The 22,119-nt window shown below is 39.0% G+C and overlaps 1 protein-coding gene across 2 annotated transcripts in view; it reads right to left on the bottom strand.

The window, feature by feature from the left end:
- METAP1 (methionyl aminopeptidase 1) overlaps positions 1-22,119 on the bottom strand; it is a 66,776-nt gene that overhangs the window by 23,459 nt on the left and 21,198 nt on the right. Inside the window, exons 2-4 of one of the 2 annotated variants that reach the window (XM_047718042.1) lie at positions 9,695-9,746; positions 2,130-2,239; positions 722-782 (exon numbers count right to left, since the gene is read on the bottom strand). In XM_047718042.1, coding sequence (XP_047573998.1) covers positions 722-782; positions 2,130-2,239; positions 9,695-9,746 — 223 coding nt within the window. Of the gene's footprint in view, positions 1-721; positions 783-2,129; positions 2,243-9,694; positions 9,747-22,119 lie in introns of both variants that reach the window. The other variant, XM_047718041.1, reaches the window with a different exon arrangement.

The following is a 22,119-nucleotide window of genomic DNA, read 5'->3' as shown; positions in this document are numbered from 1 at the left end:
AAGCAAAGGTAGCTTAGCTTAGTAGATTAAACCACAGGAAAAGGATGATACTCAACATTTTAGACATGGAGAATCAGTAATGTCACACAGTCCAGCTGAAGCTATGTATGTAGGCCCTACAATCAGACTGCTTCACTAACCTGTGTTGCAAATTACATTATCTTCTCTGGGTTCCTCACTATCAATATCTATAAAATGGAGAAGACCATGGAACCCAACTCAGGGGTGGTCGAAGTATTAAATGGAGAAAGGAATACACGTAAAGAACTTAGCATGGTGCCTGACACATAGTCATGAAAAAATAAGTACCAATTATAGAATCAATCATCCTCACTACCATTTCTATTACTGCTACAGCCCAGAGTCTTTAGTTAGGCGTTCAATCAAGGTCTCCACAAGCTGTTTTTTATCTAAATAGATAGTACATAATTAAGGTAGGAGGACATGTTAAAATCAAAACAATTTTTTAATTTAGAATTTGACAGAACACAAAATACATTATGTTAAATATACCCGTTAGCAGCTACATAAACAATGTTTTCAGAATTGGGTAGGTTTCTAAAGGAAGGAAAGAAACTTTAATTGTTGCAAATGTTCTAGTGTATCTCAGAAAAACATGTTTACATTTACTGGAAATTCAGCACTGAAACATTTCTACCAAAAAAAAACCCAAAACAAAACAAAAAACAAAACAAAAATGAAGAATCAGCACAGAATTTACCTAAAGGGTGATCAGCATAATCTGGTCTTTGAATATAGCTTGGCACTGGCCTTGTTGGCATCTAAAAACATCAAAGAGGTTAGTTAAAACCAATTCAAATCTGGAAGTAACTTTCATTATTAAAATTTACTAACAAAGATAAAAAGTAGGGGAAAAAACACTAAAGATAAAAGTTCATTCATAAATATAATTGGAAAACAAGTTTTAAATGACATCTTAAATATCATATCTATTTCATGAAGACTAAGCCTTCCTTTCCTAGTGGCTAACGCCACTCCCTTTCTGAGGATATTTTAAAAAGGAGGAGAGCAGACAAGTTAGGATTTAAGATGACATGGACAGCAACATGCCCGTGTTGCTCCAAACAAACTAGCAAGCCAAAAGCTGTAATAAAATAATATCTCAAAGTATATCTACATCAATATGCTCCCATTACCTCTGCAGGTAGAATAAAGAGACTTTCTCATACTTTTTGTATTTTTCCAAATTTAAAAATAAAAGATACACTCCTTTGATAAAAAGAACACCATCAGTAAAGAGTTTTTAAATACTTAAGGATGACAAACAGATGTCAACTTAAGTCAATTCCTATGTTAAGATTCTTGAGGTCCACCTGCCAAGAACCATAGGAAGGACTGGGAGTGGCAGAAAAGCTGTATCTAAATTAAGGTGGATATATATCCTGCTTTAAAAAAAACTAGGAAAATAGTAATATACACTATCATTGTGCAGGGCAGAAAATATCTATTCTACCTCATTTTTTTAAGATTAAAATGTTTTTAAGCCTTTCACCTAGAATTCTTTCTGCTTTGTCCATGACTGTCAATTATCCTAAATTCCAAGTACTACATCATAAAAGCTAAAGAGCTAGAATGCAAATTTGATCCTGATTGTGTGATTAATAACTGCAATATAAAACACATATATCATTTTTAGGAAACTGAAAATTGTTTTATTTATTTATTTATTTATTTTAATTTATTTGGCAGACAGGGATCACAAGTAGGCAGAGACGCAGGCAGAGAGAGACGGGGAGGAAGCAGGCTCCCTGCAGAGCAGAGAGCCCGATGCGGGGCTCGATCCCAGGACCCTGGGATCATGATCTGAGCCGAAGGCAGAGGCTTTAACCCACTGAGCCACCCAGGCGCCCCCCTGAAAATTGTTTTAAAAGAAAGTAAAATTTTGGGCACCTTAGTCAGTTGAGTGTCTGACTTTGGCTCAGTTCATGATCTCAGGATCTTGGGATCGAGGCTGATAGCAACAGCAGGCTCCCTGCTCAGTGGGAAGTCTGCTTCTCCCTCTCCTCCTGCTTATCCTCTCCCTCTCTCTCTCTCTCTCTCAAATAAATAAATTAAACCTTTAAAAAAAAAAAAAGAATGTAAAAATTTTTATTACCTTATTTACTCACCAGTGGGTAATGTGGTCTGAGTTTCCCAGTATATCGATAGCCTGCCCATGGATCAGTGTTAATATCACCTTCTACAGTCCAGGAAGACACTTCTCGCTTGGCCTTTTCATCTTCTAGGAGGTAGGCAGACAAGAAAAAAAGAGAAAGAAATACTTCAGCTGTCAAGCTACTGAGGACAAGAATACTTTAACTATCACTTGTTTGGAAACCAAGCCACAGAGCCCAGGCATAAAAACCTAACAAACTTCCACCCTAACCTAAATCATCAAAGCTTCTGCTTTCTTGCTATGTTCACAACCCTATGACTCCTCAAAGATCTCAGTGTCTTGGGAGAAAAGACCCAAGCTAAACATATTATAAGATTTTACATAATATCAAACAGGAATAGCTCAGAGAACTCCTTTTCCAAGAAAATGCTAAATGTATTCTCTCCACAATGTCAATTTATAGGAAGCCCATTTTTTGAAAATATAAAATCTTAAGCCTAGGCAAAACCTCCCAACTGAGAGCAGATGTTATAAATGGATTCTGTGCTCCTACTGAAAGAACAGATTCTAAATAGTTTCACACCAAATTTAAAGTAAAAAATAAAAATTTCCCACTTATTTGACAAAAAGCTTTCAGACTAGTACTTCAGAATGTTTTGAAAATTTTATAGTCATCATATGCCTTTTTTCAGAAAGGGAGTAATAGAAGAAAGTAGGAAAGTCAAAGATAAGAGGAGAGAACAATCAATAGAAAATTACTGAAAACTCAGTAGAAAGATTAAGAATCACACACACTCACTCTTGCCAGGTTAGCTATTAATACATAATGTTAATGCACCTGACTTCTTTGCATATGGAGAGACCCTCAATGTTGTTTGATGCCAGCACCCTGATTGCACCTCTCATCCACCAAGTAAAATAAAAGTAACCTAAGACTTTTACATAGCAGAAATTCAAATCCCTCCTACACCAAATCAACCTGAACACCTCCCAATGCACACTGGTCTTCTCCTGTTTACCGTTAAGCTATCATAGCTTCTGAAAGTCAGATTTTTAAAAAATTTAAAAAACAAATCAAAGTCAGATTTCAAAATTTCTGAGGTCTGCAAGGAAAATAAAACTCCCCCTTTAAACAATCTAAACATACAAAATTGGGGAGAATAGAGAGACTCACACAGTGTTAGGCTAACGAGGAATGGTGAAATGAGTGAAGGGGGTCCAAAAGTATAAACTTCCAGTTATAAGATCAGTAAGTTCTAGGCATGTCAAATACAGCACGGTGACTAAGTTAACAACAACAAAAAGGCCATCGACACTAAATGACTCCTCATTTTATAGAGGAAGAAACTGAGGCAGTATGGCTCACAAGAGCAGAGACACGTAGCAATGCTGGCTCCCAGGACAATGCCCTCTCCACGGAGCCCATGGTCAACCTGGAATTGAAAGGTGGTTGAAGCACAATGTACAAGACTGCAAAAATACAGCCAGTCCAGTCACATTACTTTGGAAATGCAAAGTAATTGTAATTGTCACTAAAAATTGTGACAATCTAAAATCTACTGTATTATTTACAACTTTTACAGGTCAGTAATGCAAAGTAGTTGCATTCTTTGGAATGCAATTATAATATTATATATAAAGTAAAGGAATGGAAAAGAGTAAGACTAGAAAATAAAAATAAGAAGAGCAAAGGAAAAGAAAAGCTCTATCATGCTCCTGATTTTGAGATCTTGCTCCCCTCTGGAGTTCAAGAAAGCCACCGGAGGACATGAATGTCAATAGGAAAACTGTTACACATCCCAGGACAAAAACAGACTCCATTCATTACCCCCAGAGTCAAACATTTCAGAAAACAGTTCAAAATGCAGGCAAATGGATGCCTGCTTCAGCTATCAATTACATCAAGTGCTTTGTCTGAAATATAAACTTCAAGATTAATTTTCACCTGAAACCTAGGACAGAACAGCAAACAGGATGTAGGCTTTTTGGTCTGACATACTGCAGGGAGTGTGGAAGGGAACAGAAGAGATGTGCAATCTTCCAAAGCTTCCTGATGATCTGTGTTCAGGCCCTTCCACAGTCTATTTTCAAAAGAGAATTAAAAGCAGACCTCCAAGGGATGCCTGGGTGGCTCAGTCATTAAGCGTCTGCCTTCAGCTCAGGTCATGATCTCAGCGTCCTGGAATCAAGTCCCGGATCAAGTCCCGCATCGGGCTCCCTGCTCAGTAGGGAGCCTGCCTCTCCCTCTGCCCTCCCCACTGCTTGTGTGCATTCTCTCTCTCTCTCTCTCAAATAAATAAATAAAATCTTTAAAAAAAAAAAAAAAAAAAGCAGACCTCCAACAGATAATATAACTCAAAGCTACCCGAATAAATTAAGAATGAATTATGGTAATTTCTTTTCTAATCTCCAGGTATAATTTACTTAGGGAAATTGACACTTCAAAAGTAAGTTGGTTTACATTTTAGGATCAGTTTGCTCTAACCCTCAATGCTAGACACATTAACAGTGTCTACCTAGTAAGCATGAATTGTACTGGGGGGTTAGGAACAAAACTATTTACTCACTGGTCTTTGTCAAAAGACTAAAAACACAGGACAGTGTAAATAAACCTCTGTAGTTGTCTTCCAAACATTTCAATGCAAAAAAGACCAGCCAGGTACACCACAGGTAGCAGCAAAGAGTAACCGGTATGCAAAAGGTGTGATCCAAAGCACTGCACACCCAGGCCTCACTCTTGAAAAGGTCCTGCCCAGGCAACCCCTCCTAGTCAGCGGATACAGAACTGCACCCATCTCAGCTCTGCCTGGGACAGGATTTTCTGCTCACAATCCTGACTCAGTTCTTGCAGAGATAATTATTAAACAATTGTTGAGCACTTACTAGGCATTGTACACATGCTAAGCACTTGATGTGGATTTCTTTATTTAATCCTCATAACAAACCTGTAATTTCAGCACTTTGGAGGTAAGGCTTAACGTAATCCATGCTCACAAAGCTTGGTGGAACCAGTTCTGAATGATTACATAATACCTTCTGTCTGCAATCCAAAAATCAAGCATACTAGGTTCGGAGCAGTAGAGAAGTAGAATAAAAAGAATTACTTAAAGGTTTGGGTTTTGTTTTGTTTTGTTTTTTCCTTAAGATTTTATTTATTTATTTGACAGACAGACAGAGATCACAAGTAGGCAGAGAGGCAGGCAGAGAGAGGGGGAAGCAGGCTCCCTGCTGAGCAGAGAGCCCGATGTGGGGCTCTATCCCAGGACTTTGGGATCATGACCTGAGCCGAAGGCAGAGGCTTAACCCAGTAAGCCACCCAGGTGCCCCTGGATTTTTTTTAAATAGAGTTTTCATATCATACTTTTGCCAATTCAAAAGGTACTCCTAAGGTCTCCTCCTACCTTTTATCGGAGGCAAAGGTGACAAAGAAACATACTGATTTTATCAGTGATAAACTAAAAAAAGTGATAACTAAAACCTACTGTATTATTATTTACAATTTTTACAGGTCAGACTAAAAGCCAATGCTACTGTGTGCATTCTGACAGGAGATACGTGTTGGTAGTATGTGCCTAGCAACCATCAACACTGTGTGCCTTTAAGGGCTCTGCAATCTAACCGGTCTTCTTCCCTAGGACACATGAAAAGTAAATTCTGCCCTTGAGTCATTTCTTTAACTCACACTTGAAATTTTCCTAAGGCCTGATTAGCTTCTACAATCAAAACAACTCCAGGTCCAGATGGCTTCACTGGTAAATTCTACCAAATATTTACAGAAGAAATAATACCAATTCTACACAATCTCTTCTAGAAAAGAAAAGAGGAGGGAACATCTTCCATTTCATGAGTCCAGGATTACTCTCATGCCAAAACTAGGCAAAAATATTAAAAGCAAATGACAGACTAATATCCTGCACCAATATAAATACAAATCAGGCAATTTAATTACAGATCAGTACACACTACAGTTTTAAGAAAAAGAGGGATGCCTGGGTGGCTCAGTCAGTTAAGCATCTGCCTTCAGCTCAAGTCATGCTCCCAGGGTCTAGGATCTAGTCCCACATCGGGCTCCCTGCTCAGCGAGAGGCCTGCTTCTCCTTCTCTTCCCTGCTCTCTCTCGCTACATCTGTCTCTCTCAAATAAAGAAAATCTTAAAAAGAAAAAGGCTGGGTATAACATCTTCACAAAATGAACTGCATGCTATATATTCTCTCACTATTGTTTCTTGGAATAAGATATGCCTAGTTCTAATATGCCTGGTTCCTTGCCATCCCAACATTCGTTTCTACTGATCCCTTTCCAGATACTCCTCTTAGCTCTAGATACCAACCCTCCCCACACCATTTCCTCCTCTAGGACTGTCCTCCCCAGTGGGTGTAGTCAGGTTCAATTTAATAGGATATGAAAGATACAGGGCTGGCCAGCTGAGGACTGTCTTTATCCAGCACAGCCCAAAGGGATCAAGACAGTGCTCACCCACTAAGAAAACCATCCCCAAAGATCCAAGAGGGCACCATCTAAAAGATGACACCATAGTAAACACTAGAGCAATGAGTAAAATGCAAATATTTTCAGTCTAAAGCATAATAATTATGATCTTTTTACTTAGGGTACATTAGCCGTTGAATTCTCTTGGAGTGTAGGTTGTAATGGCTCTTCATTTCCTGTAGGAATCCAGTATTAAAGAAACACACACACATGGGACACCTGGGTGGCTCAGTCAGTTAAGCGTATGTCTTCAGTTCAGGTCATGATCCCAGCATCCTGGGATCCTGCCCCATGTAGGATTCCCTGCCAACAAGGAGCCTGCTTCTTCTCCCTCACCCTCTGCCCCTTCCCCCACTCATTCTCGTTCTCTCTCTCTCTCTCTCTCAAATAAATAAAATCTTAAAAAGAAAGAAAGACAGAAAGACACACACTTCAATATGTTAGGAAACGTTTGGGGTAGAGACCCATTCTAAGCTGTTTTGCTAACATACTATTTCACCTCAACCATTCACTTATCTAAACTTTTTAACTTCCTGGATATAAAATATTAATAACTGGTCAAAGAGCTCTAAAAATATCTAACACATTAGAAATACAGTACTTAGTGTATGACTGAATAAAGTTAAATGGCATTTAAACCAAACTCTATACTTTGATCTGAAGTAATGAATCCTGTTATTTATGCTTTGTTAAACTCTCATTTATTCGCAATCCTTCTTTCTCATCTCTACCAACATTTCCTCCCACAATAACCTAGCATTTCCATTCAATGTAGACTTCACTTTACAGAACCACAGAAATTGTCTTTGCATTTTTATTTCCCTTTCCTTCAAATGGTGGTTAAACTGACCTCAATGAGATTTTAAGATAGATACATATAAAACAATCTCTCTATATTTATTAAACCAGCAAATTCCTAAATAAAAAAAAATACATAATTTGATGAATTAAAAAGAACAAGATCAGTAGGTCAAGAAACAGAAACTTTATACCAAGAACCATGAGTTGTCTGCCAAACCTTCATCCATCAAGATGGCAATGTTTTAAGACCAGAAAACCCTGGTCAATTTTCAGGTAACTGCAACGAATTGTCTTAAGCCCTTAAGGCAGTCCACTGATGAAATTAATTTACAGGATGAGTGAGTAGCCAAAGCAGGAAAAGTCATGTGAATTGGTAATAGATCCATGTGGTTGACAGCAATAGCTAAGAGTTTCACTTTGTGGTGTCTCAGAAAGTAACTTTAAAAAAGAAAAATCAGGGGCACCTGGGTGGCTCAGTGGGTTAAAGCCTCTGCCTTCGGCTCAGGTCATGATCCCAAGGTCCTGGGATCGAACCCCGCATTGGGCTCTCTGCTCGGCAGGGAGCCTGCTTCTCCCTCTCTCTCTGCCTGCCTCTCTGCCTACTTGTGATCTCTGTCAAATAGATAAATAAAATCTTTAAAAAAAAAAAGAAAGAAAGAAAGAAAGAAAAATCGAATATTCAGCAGCAAATAAGAGTATTTTTTTTTAAAGCAGGGGGGGCAGCGGCTTAGCCCACTGAGCAACTCAGGTGTCCCAATAAGAGTATTAAAACACCAAAAAAACAAAGTAATAAATTTTGAAAATGAAACAAAAACAAGAGATCTGGCTAAATTTAAAAGCCAGACAGCTCAAGTACCACTGCCTACAACACTCAAACACTTCTAGCAAAGGAAAGTGGGTGCCAGAAAATTAGGACATTCTCAGGTACTGCTCAAGAAAGATCCATCTATCCTAACAACCATCTCGTGTTTTTGTGTTACATACAAGATTAAAAAAAAAAGATTGCTCAGCCACATTTTATTTCCATGATTACAAACCACAAAGAATAAAAAATTTTAAAACATGTCCTAATTCTCGCTCTTGGGATTACATTTTCAGAAATTCAAATATGCACTTTCAGAACTGGAAGACTTCTTTCAAGACACGTGGAGGCAAAGCAAACAAAAGCAAAAATGAACTTTTGGGACTTCCTCAAGGTAAAAAGCTTCACACAGCAAAGGAAATAGTCAATAAAACAAAGAGGCAACCCACAGAATGGGAGAAGATATTTGCAAATGACACTACAAAGGGCTGATATCCAAGATATATAAAGAACTCCTCAAACTCAACACTCAAAAAACTGATATAAAAATGGGCAGAAGACATGAACAGACACTTCTCCAAAGAAGACATATAAATGGCTAACAGATACATGAAAAAAATGTTCATCATCATTAGCCATTGGGGAGATTCAAATCAAAACAGAATGGCAAAGATTAACAGGACAGGAAACAACAAATGTTGGAGAGGATGTGGAGAAAGGGGAACTCTTTTACACTACTGGTGGGAATGCAAGTTGGTGTAGCCACTTTGGAAAACAGTGTGGAGATGCCTCAAAAAATTAAAATGGAGTTACCCTATAACCCTGCAATTGCACTACTGGGTATTTACCCCAAAGATACAGATGTAGTAGAAAGAAGGGCCACCTGTACCGCAATGTTCATAGCAGCAACAGCCACAATCGCCAAACTGTGGAAAGAGCCAAGACGTCCTTCAACAGACGAATGGATAAAGAAGATATGGTCCACATATACAATGGAATATTACACCTCCATCAGAAAGGATGAATACCCAACTTTTTTATCAACATGGACGGGACCGGAAGAGATTATGCTGAGTGAAATAAGTCAAGAAGAGAAAGTCAATTATTATATGGTTTTGCTTATTTGTGGAGCATAAGGAATAACACAGAAGACACTGGAGATGGAGAGGAGAAGTGAGTTGGGGGAAATCAGGGGGAGACGAACCATGAGAAACTGTGGACTCTTAGAAACAAACAGGGTTTTGGAGGAGAGGTGCGTGGGGGGATGGTTGAACCTGGTGGTGGGTATTAAGGAGAGCACAAATTGCATGGAGCACTGGGTGTGGTACATAAACAATGAATCTTGGAACACTGAAAAAATTAAATTAAAAAATTTTTTTTTAATTTTAAAAATACAAATATACACTTTCAGAACTGGAATATTTCTAGTCTTCTGCATAAAAATCGTTTCTAAGACAAATGGTACAGAGATAGAAGATTTTACTTACTTGCTTTCTTATGCAGTAACTTGTGAGTTGCCCAACTTCCTTTAAAACATTCCTGAAAGAGCAAACATGAAAATTAGTGTCAGGCCTTCAGAGACATTTTAAGGAATACTGTATGTAAAAAATAGACACCAGACCCTTTGCACAAGTCAAAATCTGTGACTTTACTACATCCTGTATTTGGGAAGGCTTATACCTATCTAAAAATTTACTTCAGAAAGGAACCTAAACTTACAGTACTTCAAATAAGTAGAAACATTAGCCTATATTATAAATAGCAGTCACAGTTATATTTCAATTTTATATCATCAAATTATTTTGAAGTATTTGAAAAGAACCATAACCCAATTAATCAATTGTATACTAGGGGAGGGAAAAGGAAAATTTTGCAGATTTTTCCATTATTTATAGTAGTTTGATTCCTGGCTAGCTATACCCTCCTCTTTGTTTTCTCCATGCTGCCAGCCCTACATGGTAAGCTCAGTAAGGGAAGGGACTATGTCAAGATTACCCCCACATCCCGAGAGCCAATCACAGTAGTTAGCACACAGTGGAATTTCAGTGAGTACTTTGAGCAGAATGGATCAATGAACAGGAAGACTCAACTTTTCACTTAAGAAAAAAAGTTCATGTGACATATTTCAGATGCCAGTAGGAAGTACTGTCTTGGGAAAATGAACTCAAGTAATAAATTGAATTCAAATAATCAACTCAAGTAATAAATTAGAAAAAAAAAATGAATTCAACCAGACACAGATCTTAAGCATGATTTCATTTTTATGGTATTTCCTTCAAAGGATTTAAAATTATTCAAACAAATCATTATCAATACGAAGAAAATTCACAAAATCCTACAAATGTTTTGACTTTGCAATATAAAAGAGTAAGTAATGGATTTTTTAAAAAGCTAAGAAAAAACAGAAAGCATCCCTAGGACTATATAGTAATCAAACCACATTACACTAGTGATGCTAAAGCTATTCTCCCGAGGTTGATCCAAAGGCTGAGGGGTTAGTTTCCTCCTCCAGGGCCAGAATCTTCACGACTTCCCCTTTTTCGTATCCTCCACAGCAGGCCAACTGTTTGGTTAGGAAAACCCAGGTCATACCTATTACCTCCTATTGCAACATTAAACCCCAAGACTTCAAATGTATAAAAAGTATCTACAACATTCAAGGATTTTTTTCAATTTTGAAGCCAAAACTAAGCTCAGTCTTTTGGGGAGGATGGGGGATGTGGTTGGCAGAATAACGGCACCCCCAGGAATGGCCATGTCCTAATTCACGGAACCTGTGAATGTGCTGGGTTACAACTAAGGTAAAGGAGAATTAAAGTTGCTAATAAACTGACCTTAAGGAAGAGAGAGGCATGAGTCATCAGAGAAGGAATAATGGAGGCAGGGTTGGAGAGAAGTTACATTGCTGGGATTGAAGATGGAGGAAGGGCCATGAGCCAAGACACTAGCCTCTAGAAACTACAATGCGCAAGTAACAGTTCCCAAAGCCTCCAGAAAGGTTGCCAACCTGCCAACACCTGACTTTAGCCCTGAGACCTATGCAGACTTCTGACCTACTGAACTATAAGAAAATAAGTTTGTGTTGTCTTAAGCTACCAAGTTTGTGGTAATTTGTGATGGCAGCTATAGGAAACTAATACAGGAGGGAAAATAGTTATTCCTATCTGCTGTCACACTGCAAAAACCCTCACAACCGGCAAAAAGGTCAATTTTTCTCCACCCTGGAGTTATAGGAAACTGGTTGAAACACACACACACACAAACACACACACACACAGAGACATCTATGATTCTGCCATAAGAGGTATTGTAATTAACTGAAAAGTCCCAAGAACTGAAACAGGATTAAGTGACTTCTTCAGTACTACATCTATTCAGCCTAAGAAAAGGAAGGTAAAGTCAGTATTAAACTATAATATGAAGACAGCCATAATAAATAAGTTACCATTTACTATGTGCACTATAAACCTGTATCTCATTTCATCCTCAGAAAAATCTTGCAAGGCAGAAAGCATTATCCCCATTTTACACATGACAAAACTGAAGCACAAACAGCTAAATAACTTGTCTGTCACATAACAGAATCACACCAGGCAGAATGAGAACACAAACCCAGGATTACCTAAGATCATGCTTTCTCACTGCTTCTGTGTATGGATGAGTAGGTGTGGGTGTGTGTGGAGAGTTTATATTCAATTCAAAGCATCTATTTAGTACCAAACTCAGAACTAGAAAACATGTATGCAATTAAGCTCTACCATTATAAGCTCTAGAATTTTACCTTTTTTTTTTTTTAAGATTTTTATTTATTTATTTGACAGACAGATTACAAGTAGGCAGAGGAGATAGGCAGAGAGAGAGGAGGAAACAGGCTCCCCATTGAGCAGAGAGCCTGATGTGGGGCTCAATCTCAGGACCCTGGGACCATGACCTGAGCCTAAGGCAGAGGCTTTAACCCACCCAGGTGCCCCTCTAGAATTTTATCTTTAAGGGAGCGCCTCGGTGGCTCAGTCAGTTGAGCCTCTAACTCCCTGTTTCAGCTCTGGTCATGATCTCAGGGTCATGGGATTGAGCCCTGCGTCAGAGACTCCACACTGGGCGTGGAGCCTGCTTAAAATTCTCTCTCTCCCTCTCTCTCTGCCTCTCCCACCACTTGTGCTCACTCTCTTGCTCCCTCTCAAAATAAGTAAGTAAATCTGAAAAAATAAATAAATTTTTATCTTTAAATCTAGGAAATGATAACTACTAACCATTTTCATGGATCCTCAACTGCCAAACCTAGAGAGTGGGGCTGATACGTCTAGGGAAGATAAGATAGCAGATTAAAGGAGATCCTGTAAATAATTCATGGGAAAGTAGTTAACAAAGTTTCTAGCACATAGCAAGTATCAAAATATGGGAGCCCCTGACATCCCAGTGCTTATCACTATGCCTGGCATTGAACAGGTTTTCTTGGTTTTTGTTAAAGAATGAACAAAAATTAATGTGATCATATGCACAAAGCCTTCTTCTGGTTGTAGATGGAAATTTAAACCTTCCATCACCTTCCAGGACTGACCGCAAGCTGCCTACTCCACAGCCTTTCTCCCCTCTCCTGGACACCAAAGAACACTGCAACAGCAGAATTGTAATGGACCCTGGGAAAAACGTTCCCAGCCTCCTGGATGATACAAGTGGCCTCGTGACCTAGTCTGGCCAACATGTGAGCCCAGTTGTCAGGTGAGGCCTCTGGAAAGCTTTTTAGAAAACAGGCACCTATTTTCTCTTTGCCCTTTCCCTGCTTCAAACCGAGAGACGCTGGCTTGAGGTAAAGCGGCAGTCTTCTATCCACAAAGTAATGAGTGCACCCCAAGAAGCCAGGGTCCCTGATGACTTCGTGGAGCTGCTGTTCCAGTCTCAAATATCCGCACCTCCAGACTCCTCATCATTAAAATAAAAACTCCACACCTTTAGTTTTGGAAGATGTATTGGTTAGAAATTGCATTAGATTATGAGAAACAAAAGCTCGAAGAACAGTGACATAAATCAATCACTCACCTATTTCATAAGACTAAAAGGCAGGGGATGGGGTGGGGGTGGAAGTGGGGGAAAGGGGCCCTGGATGAAGGTGGCTGTAACAACTACAGCAGGTTGAATAATGGCCACCCAAAGACACCAGGTTATAATCCCTGGAAACTGTGAATGTCACCTTATTTTGAAAAAGGGTATTTTTGCATATGTGATTCAATTAAGGGTCTTGTGATAGGGAGATTATCCTGGTAGGCCCTAAATGCCATCATCATGAGTGTCCTTAGAACAGGGAGGCAGCGGGAGGCTCACACACACAGAAAAGGAAGTAATATGGCCAGAAGGGTGGAGATTAGAGTGATGTGGTAGAGCCTCTGGAGGGAGCACCGCCCTGCCATCGCCTTGATTTTGGTTCCGAGAAACTGGCTTTGGACTTCCTACCTCTCCAACCGTGAAAGAATACACTGCTGTTGTTTCAGGGACTCTTGTCAGTGGCAGTTTGTTACAGCAGCCACAGGAAACTAAGGCAGTAAATAACAAGACACCAGGGCATACACCTAAAGAATGACTCCAATTAGGGCACTGGGAATGAAGGACTAATTACAGTTTTCTTGAAGCTTTTTCTGCTTACATCTACTTATTCATGAGGTCAACTCCCAATTACACACAGTGATTTTTAAATGGGATCAACAAAGGCATATGACTTATTTTAAGAAGCTTCAGTCAGCCATTTCGACCCCTACTCTTCCTCCCCTTTCCAAACTACTCATCATCATGGGTAAGATTGGCAAAGGTGATGAGACAGATTGGAGTTTCACTTGTTTTTCCTTCATCCAGCCTACCTGATAGCAGAGATATTCATGGCAGTAAGGTTGTCAACAAGGAAAAGTTCAGGGATGGGGAAGAAAGGAGTGGAGAGAGGCATTCAGGGTGCGTCCTGGAACTCCAGCCTAAGAGTCAGCCCGGTCCAGAGGTAAAATGCCACCAGGGCTGCATGCCTGGTGTACCAGTGCTGTTCTTCAGTTCCAGGCCTTGACTCCAGTGTCCCCTTAATACCAGGCAAACCATCTGCATACTAAGTGCGCTGGATACAATTCTGAATTCATTTTCAGTAGGACAGCTTAGAATAAATCAACTGAATGTCTGTCAATGAGAACGATGTACGGCTGAAGTGGCTTACACGTCTCCTAGGTACTAATACAGCCAAGACTGCAGCACTGCAAAGTCTTCCCTGAGAAAAATCAAGGTCAGATTTTTTGCTCTGTCACATACACCCTCCTTTCCAAAATCCGAAGGTACTCCACTTGTTAGGTAAGCACCAGCACAGTTTGTATCCTCAACTTGGCTAACCCTTTTCCTGCCATCATTAAAATCAGGATATAAAAAAGGCAGGAGACCATCAAAAAATGAAAAAAAAAATATGTCAAGAATAGAGAAGAGACTTCTGAACAGAGCAGGGTTATCAAAAGATGACTTTCAGATACTCTTCAGCTCCATTAGCCTAGGATTCCATCTTTTAAGTAATTATGGAATAATAAGTAATTATTCCATCTTTTTAAATAATTCTTAAAAACTTGTGACAGTAGAAATGATTATCTCAAAGTTAATCTTCCCCCCCAAAGTAAAGCAAAACGACAAAAAGTTGAAAACAAAGAGATGGTGTTTTTGAAAAAAAAGATTTGAAACCAATGAAGTCTGGGGCACCTGGCTGGCTCAGTCAGTAGAGCATGGGAATCTTGATCTCAGGGTTTTAAGTTCAAGCCCCACAATGGGTGTAGAGATTACTTATTAAAAGGTGGGGGGCGCCTGGGTGGCTTAGTCGTTAGGCATCTGCCTTCAGCTCATGTCATGATCCCAGGGTCCTGGGATCGAGCCCCATATCAGGCTCCCTGCCCAGTGGGGAGCCTGCTTCTCCCTGTCCCTCTGCTGCTCTGGCTGCTTGTGCTCTCTTGCTTTCTCTGTCAAATAAATAAATAAATAAAATATTTAAAATATATATATATATATATATATGTATATATAGGAAAAAAAAGAAGAAACCAACAAGTCTAATACCTGAATAACAAAAGTTTCAGAAAGAAAAGGGAGCGGAGAGATCAAAGAAATAAATTCAAAGTTTCCCATAACTGAAAGACAGGAGTTTCCAGACTGAAAAGACCCCCAAAAGATTAAGTCTCAACTTGCCCAAGGAATGCAATATGAAATTTTGTAATAGTGCGATAAGAGAAAATCCAATAGGCTTCCAGAGAAAGGGGGGGAGGGCTCGATCCCAGGTCCCCAAGATCACGACCTGAACCAAAACCAAGAGCTGGACACTTAACCGACCAACCCACCCATGTGCCCCAACAACCAGTTTTTAACACAGGCAGTCAGTCCTTACTTTGCACAATAGTGCAGAACCATAAAAACGACCATGCAAGCCATAACTGTACAAAGTAATCTTCATAATCAATGGGAAATTACAATTGTTCCATGACCTTTAAAATTTTTTGATACGACATCCAAAACTCTATGTCAGTTATAAATACACAGAGTATTGTGGAAGAAAGTAAAACTCATGTTTGTTTATTAGTACACTGTACCACTGAGAATTAGAGCATTTTCTTTCTTTCTTTTTTTTTTTTTTTAAAGATTTTATTTGTTTATTTGACAGACAGAAATCACAAGTAGGCAGAGAGGCAGGCAGAGAGAGAGGGGGAGGCAGGCTCCCCGCCGAGCAGAGAGCCCGATGCGGGGCTCGATCCCAGGACCCTGAGATCATGACCTGAGCTGAAGGCAGAGGCTTTAACCCACTGAGCCACCCAGGCGCCCCAAGCATTTTCTTTCTTTATTTAAAAACTTACCAAGACCAGTTTGAATGTTTGCTTTCTTCCCATTGTATAACTCATGAAACGGAGTGAGTATCTTTTTTATGATTGGCAAATTGTCCTACTCCTTTCTAGGTATGGAACAGCTTCCAAATTTTATCATTTGTACTGTCAATACCTCTGAGAGTTCCATTAAAGTTTTTGTTGGTATTATTTCCCCTGCAACACTGCTATTCTTTTCATCACAACCATTTTCCTCATTTATTCCAACAAGCTGGCCCCACAGAGTTGCTCTGGCTGCACGTCTAGAGTTTCTAGAACGGTGAGCAATGCCAACATTCCCGTGGTCAGCTATTTCTTCTACAAACCCCTTTCTGGATTTAGATTTCACTTCCGGCGTTATCATTTACCATTTCTTTGCTGCACTTTCTATCTTTGTGGACAAATTCCCTCTTACGATTATCCATTTTTGTAAAATACCACAGAAGTCATCACTGGCAAACAAAGCAACACAATCACAGACTTGGCTGTCTGGAAGAGAAACAAGTGAGAGTTGCACAATGGCCAGTCACTGATAGGTTCTGAAAGAAAGGAGGGATTGGTCACTGATCAAGGTGCCCATCTGTGATTTACACAATGATCCTAGGACTAAAGAGCTCTCTGTAAAGTATGTACTTCATTTAATTACTTCATGTTGCTGGGAGACTGGTTTCACTTAACTAAACTATGCTAACTAAATTCATGCATATCAAAACTGCAAAATGAGATCTGCCTTTAGTGGGTACCTATCTAGCTCAGTCAGCAGAGCATGCAACTCTTGATCTCAGGTCATGAGTTCAAACCCCAAGTTGGGTGTAGAGCTTACTTTAAAAAAAAAAAAATCTGCCTTTACATAGTTGGCACTCTGATACAACCTATTTATAAAACTTTTCTAAATAGGTTATGTGAACAAAACACTTCTGTATCACCCAGGATCTTTTTTTACCCTCACAGAAGCTGACACACATTTCCTTAAGTTAAAAAAAAAAATCTCTATCCCAACTGATTCATTTAGAGAACACAGAAGTTTACATACCAATTTAAATGGGGGGCAGGGGATACATACTAATTTAAACAAGAAAAGGAGGGGGAAGACATCATTTCTTTAAAGAAGCATTTAAATGTTACCAAAAATTTAGCATATTCACCTAATTTTTTAATACTAAAAAAACAAAAAAGAATATTTTAACATTAACTACTTAGTACTAAGGATACTTCATTAATTCCTAAAGGGTTTATAAGTAGGGACAACTCAAAACCCACAAGATTTCCTAAAACACTCCTTTTCAAAAGTGGCTAGTGGCTAAAAATCATGGACTCTGAAGTCAGACAGACTTGTATCCTAGCTTGGTCACTTATTAGCTGTACGACACTTAGTATCTCTCAAGTTCTGGTTTCCTCAACTATTATGTAGGGAAAACAACTGTGCAGTGCTCAATTCTAATAATCATCAATTTTGTTAATTTTTGAAGCAATTTAAATTTTAAACTTGAAAAGATGAAGCACCTAAATATCTATCTTTAACGTGTGTCAATCCTGGCCCAAAGTCTCAGCTTATGAAAACCGATGGGCAATGAAGCAACTAGTCGTTACTGTGACTCTGTATCTTTCTAGCATCATGACTGCCCACAGAAGCTACACTGTTGGGGAGGACATGTAACCCAAAGTTCGAACCTGCTCCCACCACACAGACCATCAGAGAGAATCAAGCCTCCTGGCTCATGGCATCCGAGTACAACCAGGGACCAATCTCTGGCAGAATTCTAAGCTACACAGACATAATGGCAACCCTTAGAAAGTCAAGTCTTTTTTAAAAATACAAATAGAAAATAAAACATTGATCAGTGACACCAGTAGCCACAGTGCAAAGGAGGCAAAAGTCAGAAGATTTAGTCCAACCATAAAACCTGAACAGAATGCATGAAACAGTTATTTAAGAACTCTGAAAAGCAAACAGAAGGAGGCAGATTAGGGAAGACCAAAATCTGAAGGTCCACCGAGCTGGTGATGAGTTCAGCATCCCAGCCGACCCTGCATATCTTCAGCGGCACCAGAGGTGACCATCTGGCATAAACACACAGTGCTCCCAGAGAAAATGCTCTAATTCTGGCTCAAAGACCAGAACAGGGAATTAACAGTGCTCAAAGAGCATAGATACCACCTTCTCCTCCCTCTTTATCCTCTCACACCCCAGACCCCAAGTGATCCCGAGGTAGCCACCTATGAGCCTGTAGGAGCCAAAATTCTGAGGAAGAGGCATTTTCCTTCTCTAATCAGTGAAGCTGTAGTCCACAGAGGGTGGACCAAACTCCACTTTCTGCTCTCTGCCTTCCTGCCATTTGGCCCCAGACACAAGCACAGTCATAAACTGTGCAGCAAAGCAGGTAACTAAACCAAAGATTTCTGGCCAGAGAACAAACAAAGAGAATTCCCAAGAAACCAGAAAGTACTGTGAAGGAGTTCCAGAAAGGGACCCCACAGAGTTGTTCATAATACAATACGCTGATGCTTGTGAGAACAGAACTAATCACAAGTCCATCATCCAAGTCTCAGACCAAGCACTGGGTCAGAAAGGTTAGAACTCGCAGCCAGAATCTAACCCAGATCAGGAGGCTGCTAAAACAAAAATATGAACATTCTCCACAGGATTTAAACAAGTCTCAAGATCTCATAATATTCAAAATCTCCAGGATACAATCTAAAATTATTTGACATATAAAGAACCGTAAAAATTTCAACTCACAAGGGAAGTGAGTCAACAGACACCAATACCAAGATGACATGAACGTTACCATTAACTGACAAAGACCTAGAAGCAGGTATTATTAAAATGCTCCAAAAACCAATGAGGACATTCTTAATACCAGTGGAAAAAGAGAAAATCTTTGCAATGAAAAACAGACATAAAGAAAAACCACACGGAAATTTTAGAAGTGAAAAATACAGCAGCCAAAATAAAAAACTAACTGGGTGGATCCAAGAGCATGATGGAGATGACAGAGGAAAGAGTCAGTGAACTAAAGGATCAAAAGAAATTATCCCATTTGGACATGGAAAAGATTTATTTTTAACGAACAGAGCCTCAGGGACAAATGTGACAATAACGAATTACTGACAGCAAAGAGGGAAATTACATAATGATAAAAAAAAAAACAGGTCAACTAAGATGATATATCACAGTCTAAATCATACATGTGTAACAACAGAGCTTTAAAGTACGTGAAGCAAAGGTAATGAAAGTGAAAGAGAAAAATCCACAATACTGTTGGAAGAAAAATTAACATCCATTCATAATAAAAACTCCCAGTAAATTAGGAGAGCATTTCAACTTGATAAGGATCATCTATCAGGAGCACTGGGTGGCTCAGCCAGTAAAGCGTCTGCCTTCGGCTCAGGACATGATCCCAGGGGCTTGGGATCCAGCCCCACATCGGGCTCCCTGCTCAGCGGGGAGCCTGCTTCTCCCTCTCCCTCTCCACCCCTCCCACTCATGTTCTCACTCTTTCTGCTCTCTCTCTTCCAAATAAATGAAAAATCTTAAAAAAAAAATCATCTACCAGAAGTCTACAGATGCCATATTTAAGATTTTATTTATTTATTTGACAGACAGAGATTACAAGTAGGCAGAGAGGCAGGCAGAGAGAGAGGAGGAAGCAGGCTCCCTGCTGAGCAAAGAACCCAATGTGGGGCTCGATCCCAGGACCCTGGAATCATGGCCTGAGCTGAAGGCAGAGGTTTTAACCCACTGAGCCACCCAGGCGCCCCCAGATGCCATATTTAATAGTGAAAGACAAAACGCTTTCTCCCTAAGATCAGGAACCAGACAAGGATGTCCACTCTCAACATTCCTAATTCAACATTACACTAGAAGTCTTGCAATTCAAAAAGGCAAGAAAAAAAAATATAAAAGCCATAGAGACAGAAAAAGAAAAGAAAGAAAACTGTCCCCATTCAAAGATGACATAAGTATCTATATAAAAATACATAAGTATCTATATAAAAATATCTATATAAAAAACTCCCAGAACTAAAATATCAGATTAGCAGAGTCACAAATACAAGGTCAACACACAAAAGTCAACTGTTTTTCTATATACTGGCAATATATAATTGGAACATGACACAAAAGCAATACCATTTACAATTACTCCTCCCCAAATTAAATAAAGAGCATAAAGGTAACAAAACATGTACAGCAACTATATGCTAAAAACTAAGAAACAATGATAAATCAAAGAAGATCTAAATAAATACAGAGACATCTCGTGTGCCTAGAGTGGAAAACTAAACATCAGAAAGATGTCAATTCTCCCCAAATTCATTTATAAGTTTTAAAAAATCTCAACTGGGATTTTTTTTTTTTAGATATAAGAAAGTATGATTCTAAAATTTATATGAAAAGGCAAACAAACTAGAACTGCTCAATTTTGAAAAAGAAGAACAGAATTGGAGGAATCTTATACTTTTTCTTATGTTAAATAATTTTTCCTATTTCTACTCTAAAATTAGGGACTGATGGTGAATATCACCAAATGTATCTTTAGCATCTATAGATGCTAAAGTATTTTGTATTTGATATAATGGCTTAATGTATTGTTATATTAATAGCTTTTCCTATTATTTCATGATTTCTACCTCCCTGAAACAAACTAGTTGGCTATGGTGGGTTATTCTTTTTTATACTATGCAATACAACTTGGTAATATTTGTTTTGCAAAGTTGTAGGCATTTTATATCTCTCACTTTCTGGTTCCAAAGTCCACTCTCTGCACAGCTACAGGGCTCACAGGGCAGGGCAAGGAGGAAGCGACAGCTTGGTAAAGGAGATAAAAGGGGTAAGATATCGGTCTGCACCACTGCCTCCCCACTGCAACACCGTGCCCTGTGCATATTTTCCATTTGGCTGTCCCTGAGTTGTATTCTGTACAGTAAATCAGTAAATGTGAAGAGAAACAAAAACAATCTAGCAGCATAGAGGAGAAAGAGGAAGAAGCAGATGAGATCAAGGTAAACGGGGACAGATTTCAGAGAAAAGGCTAAATAAAAAATTTTAGCTTAAAATTTTTAAAAATATAAATATGAAGAATATGAAGAATTTCTCAGTATATACTAAGGATTGGCAAAAGGACAAAATCAAAGGAAAAAATATGAGACTGGTCCCAAGCAGAATCAGATTACCATTTTACAAACATTTTACAATGTTAGATGTTTTTATCCACAGAGCTTATAAGTATGCTAATTCTCTTACCAAAATTATTTCTTTATTAGAAACTATAGTAACCCATGTTATCAAGTACAGACAGGAAAACAGAGTGTTTCTTATTGAATTCTGTTGAATAAAGATGTTCATTAAGAGACAGATTACGTACCTTGAGAAATTCTTGGAATACAGAGCAACCTGTTATTAACAGTGATTACTCCAAAGGAATGAGACAAACTTGGAGAAGGCAGCCCTCACTTCAAATTCTCCACAACTAACACGTATTACCTTTATTTTAACAACAACAACAACAACAATAACAACAAAGGATATGGTAATAAAATATCTCAGAAATTTTCATGGAATTAAAACATACACACAGAAAAATACTCAGCATCCAAACACTGAATAGAAGTTAACCATCCTGATGGATCAGCAGCTCCCAGAAAGAACTTCACATGAACAGAATGAACTCAAGAACTTCTAAGTTGTACCAGTGAAAAGTTACTAAATGCTAATAAATCACTCCACTAGATTATTAATCCTTCATGTTGGTAAAACGCTACTTCTAAATAATAAAAATGAGCAAACACAGCCAGCATGTTATACAATATGGTTTCTTAAACCCTACTGTTAGGCTATAAGTGCTTTCTTCTTCATTTTCAAATGAAGAGGACAAAAAACGAAAAAACTGCCTGCTTACTCTAGAAGACCTACTAGACTCAAGGAAAACAAAGGAACACAGTAACATTAGAAAGCTCAGGAAAGGGGCGCCTGGGTGGCTCAGTGGGTTAAGCCACTGCCTTCGGCTCAGGTCATGATCCCAGGTCCTGGGTTCAAGCCCCGCATCGGGCTTACT

This window comes from Lutra lutra, chromosome 2 (assembly GCF_902655055.1).
Source record: "Lutra lutra chromosome 2, mLutLut1.2, whole genome shotgun sequence".
Lineage (NCBI taxonomy): Eukaryota > Metazoa > Chordata > Mammalia > Carnivora > Mustelidae > Lutra > Lutra lutra.
This window is presented reverse-complemented; position numbering and strand designations above follow the sequence as displayed.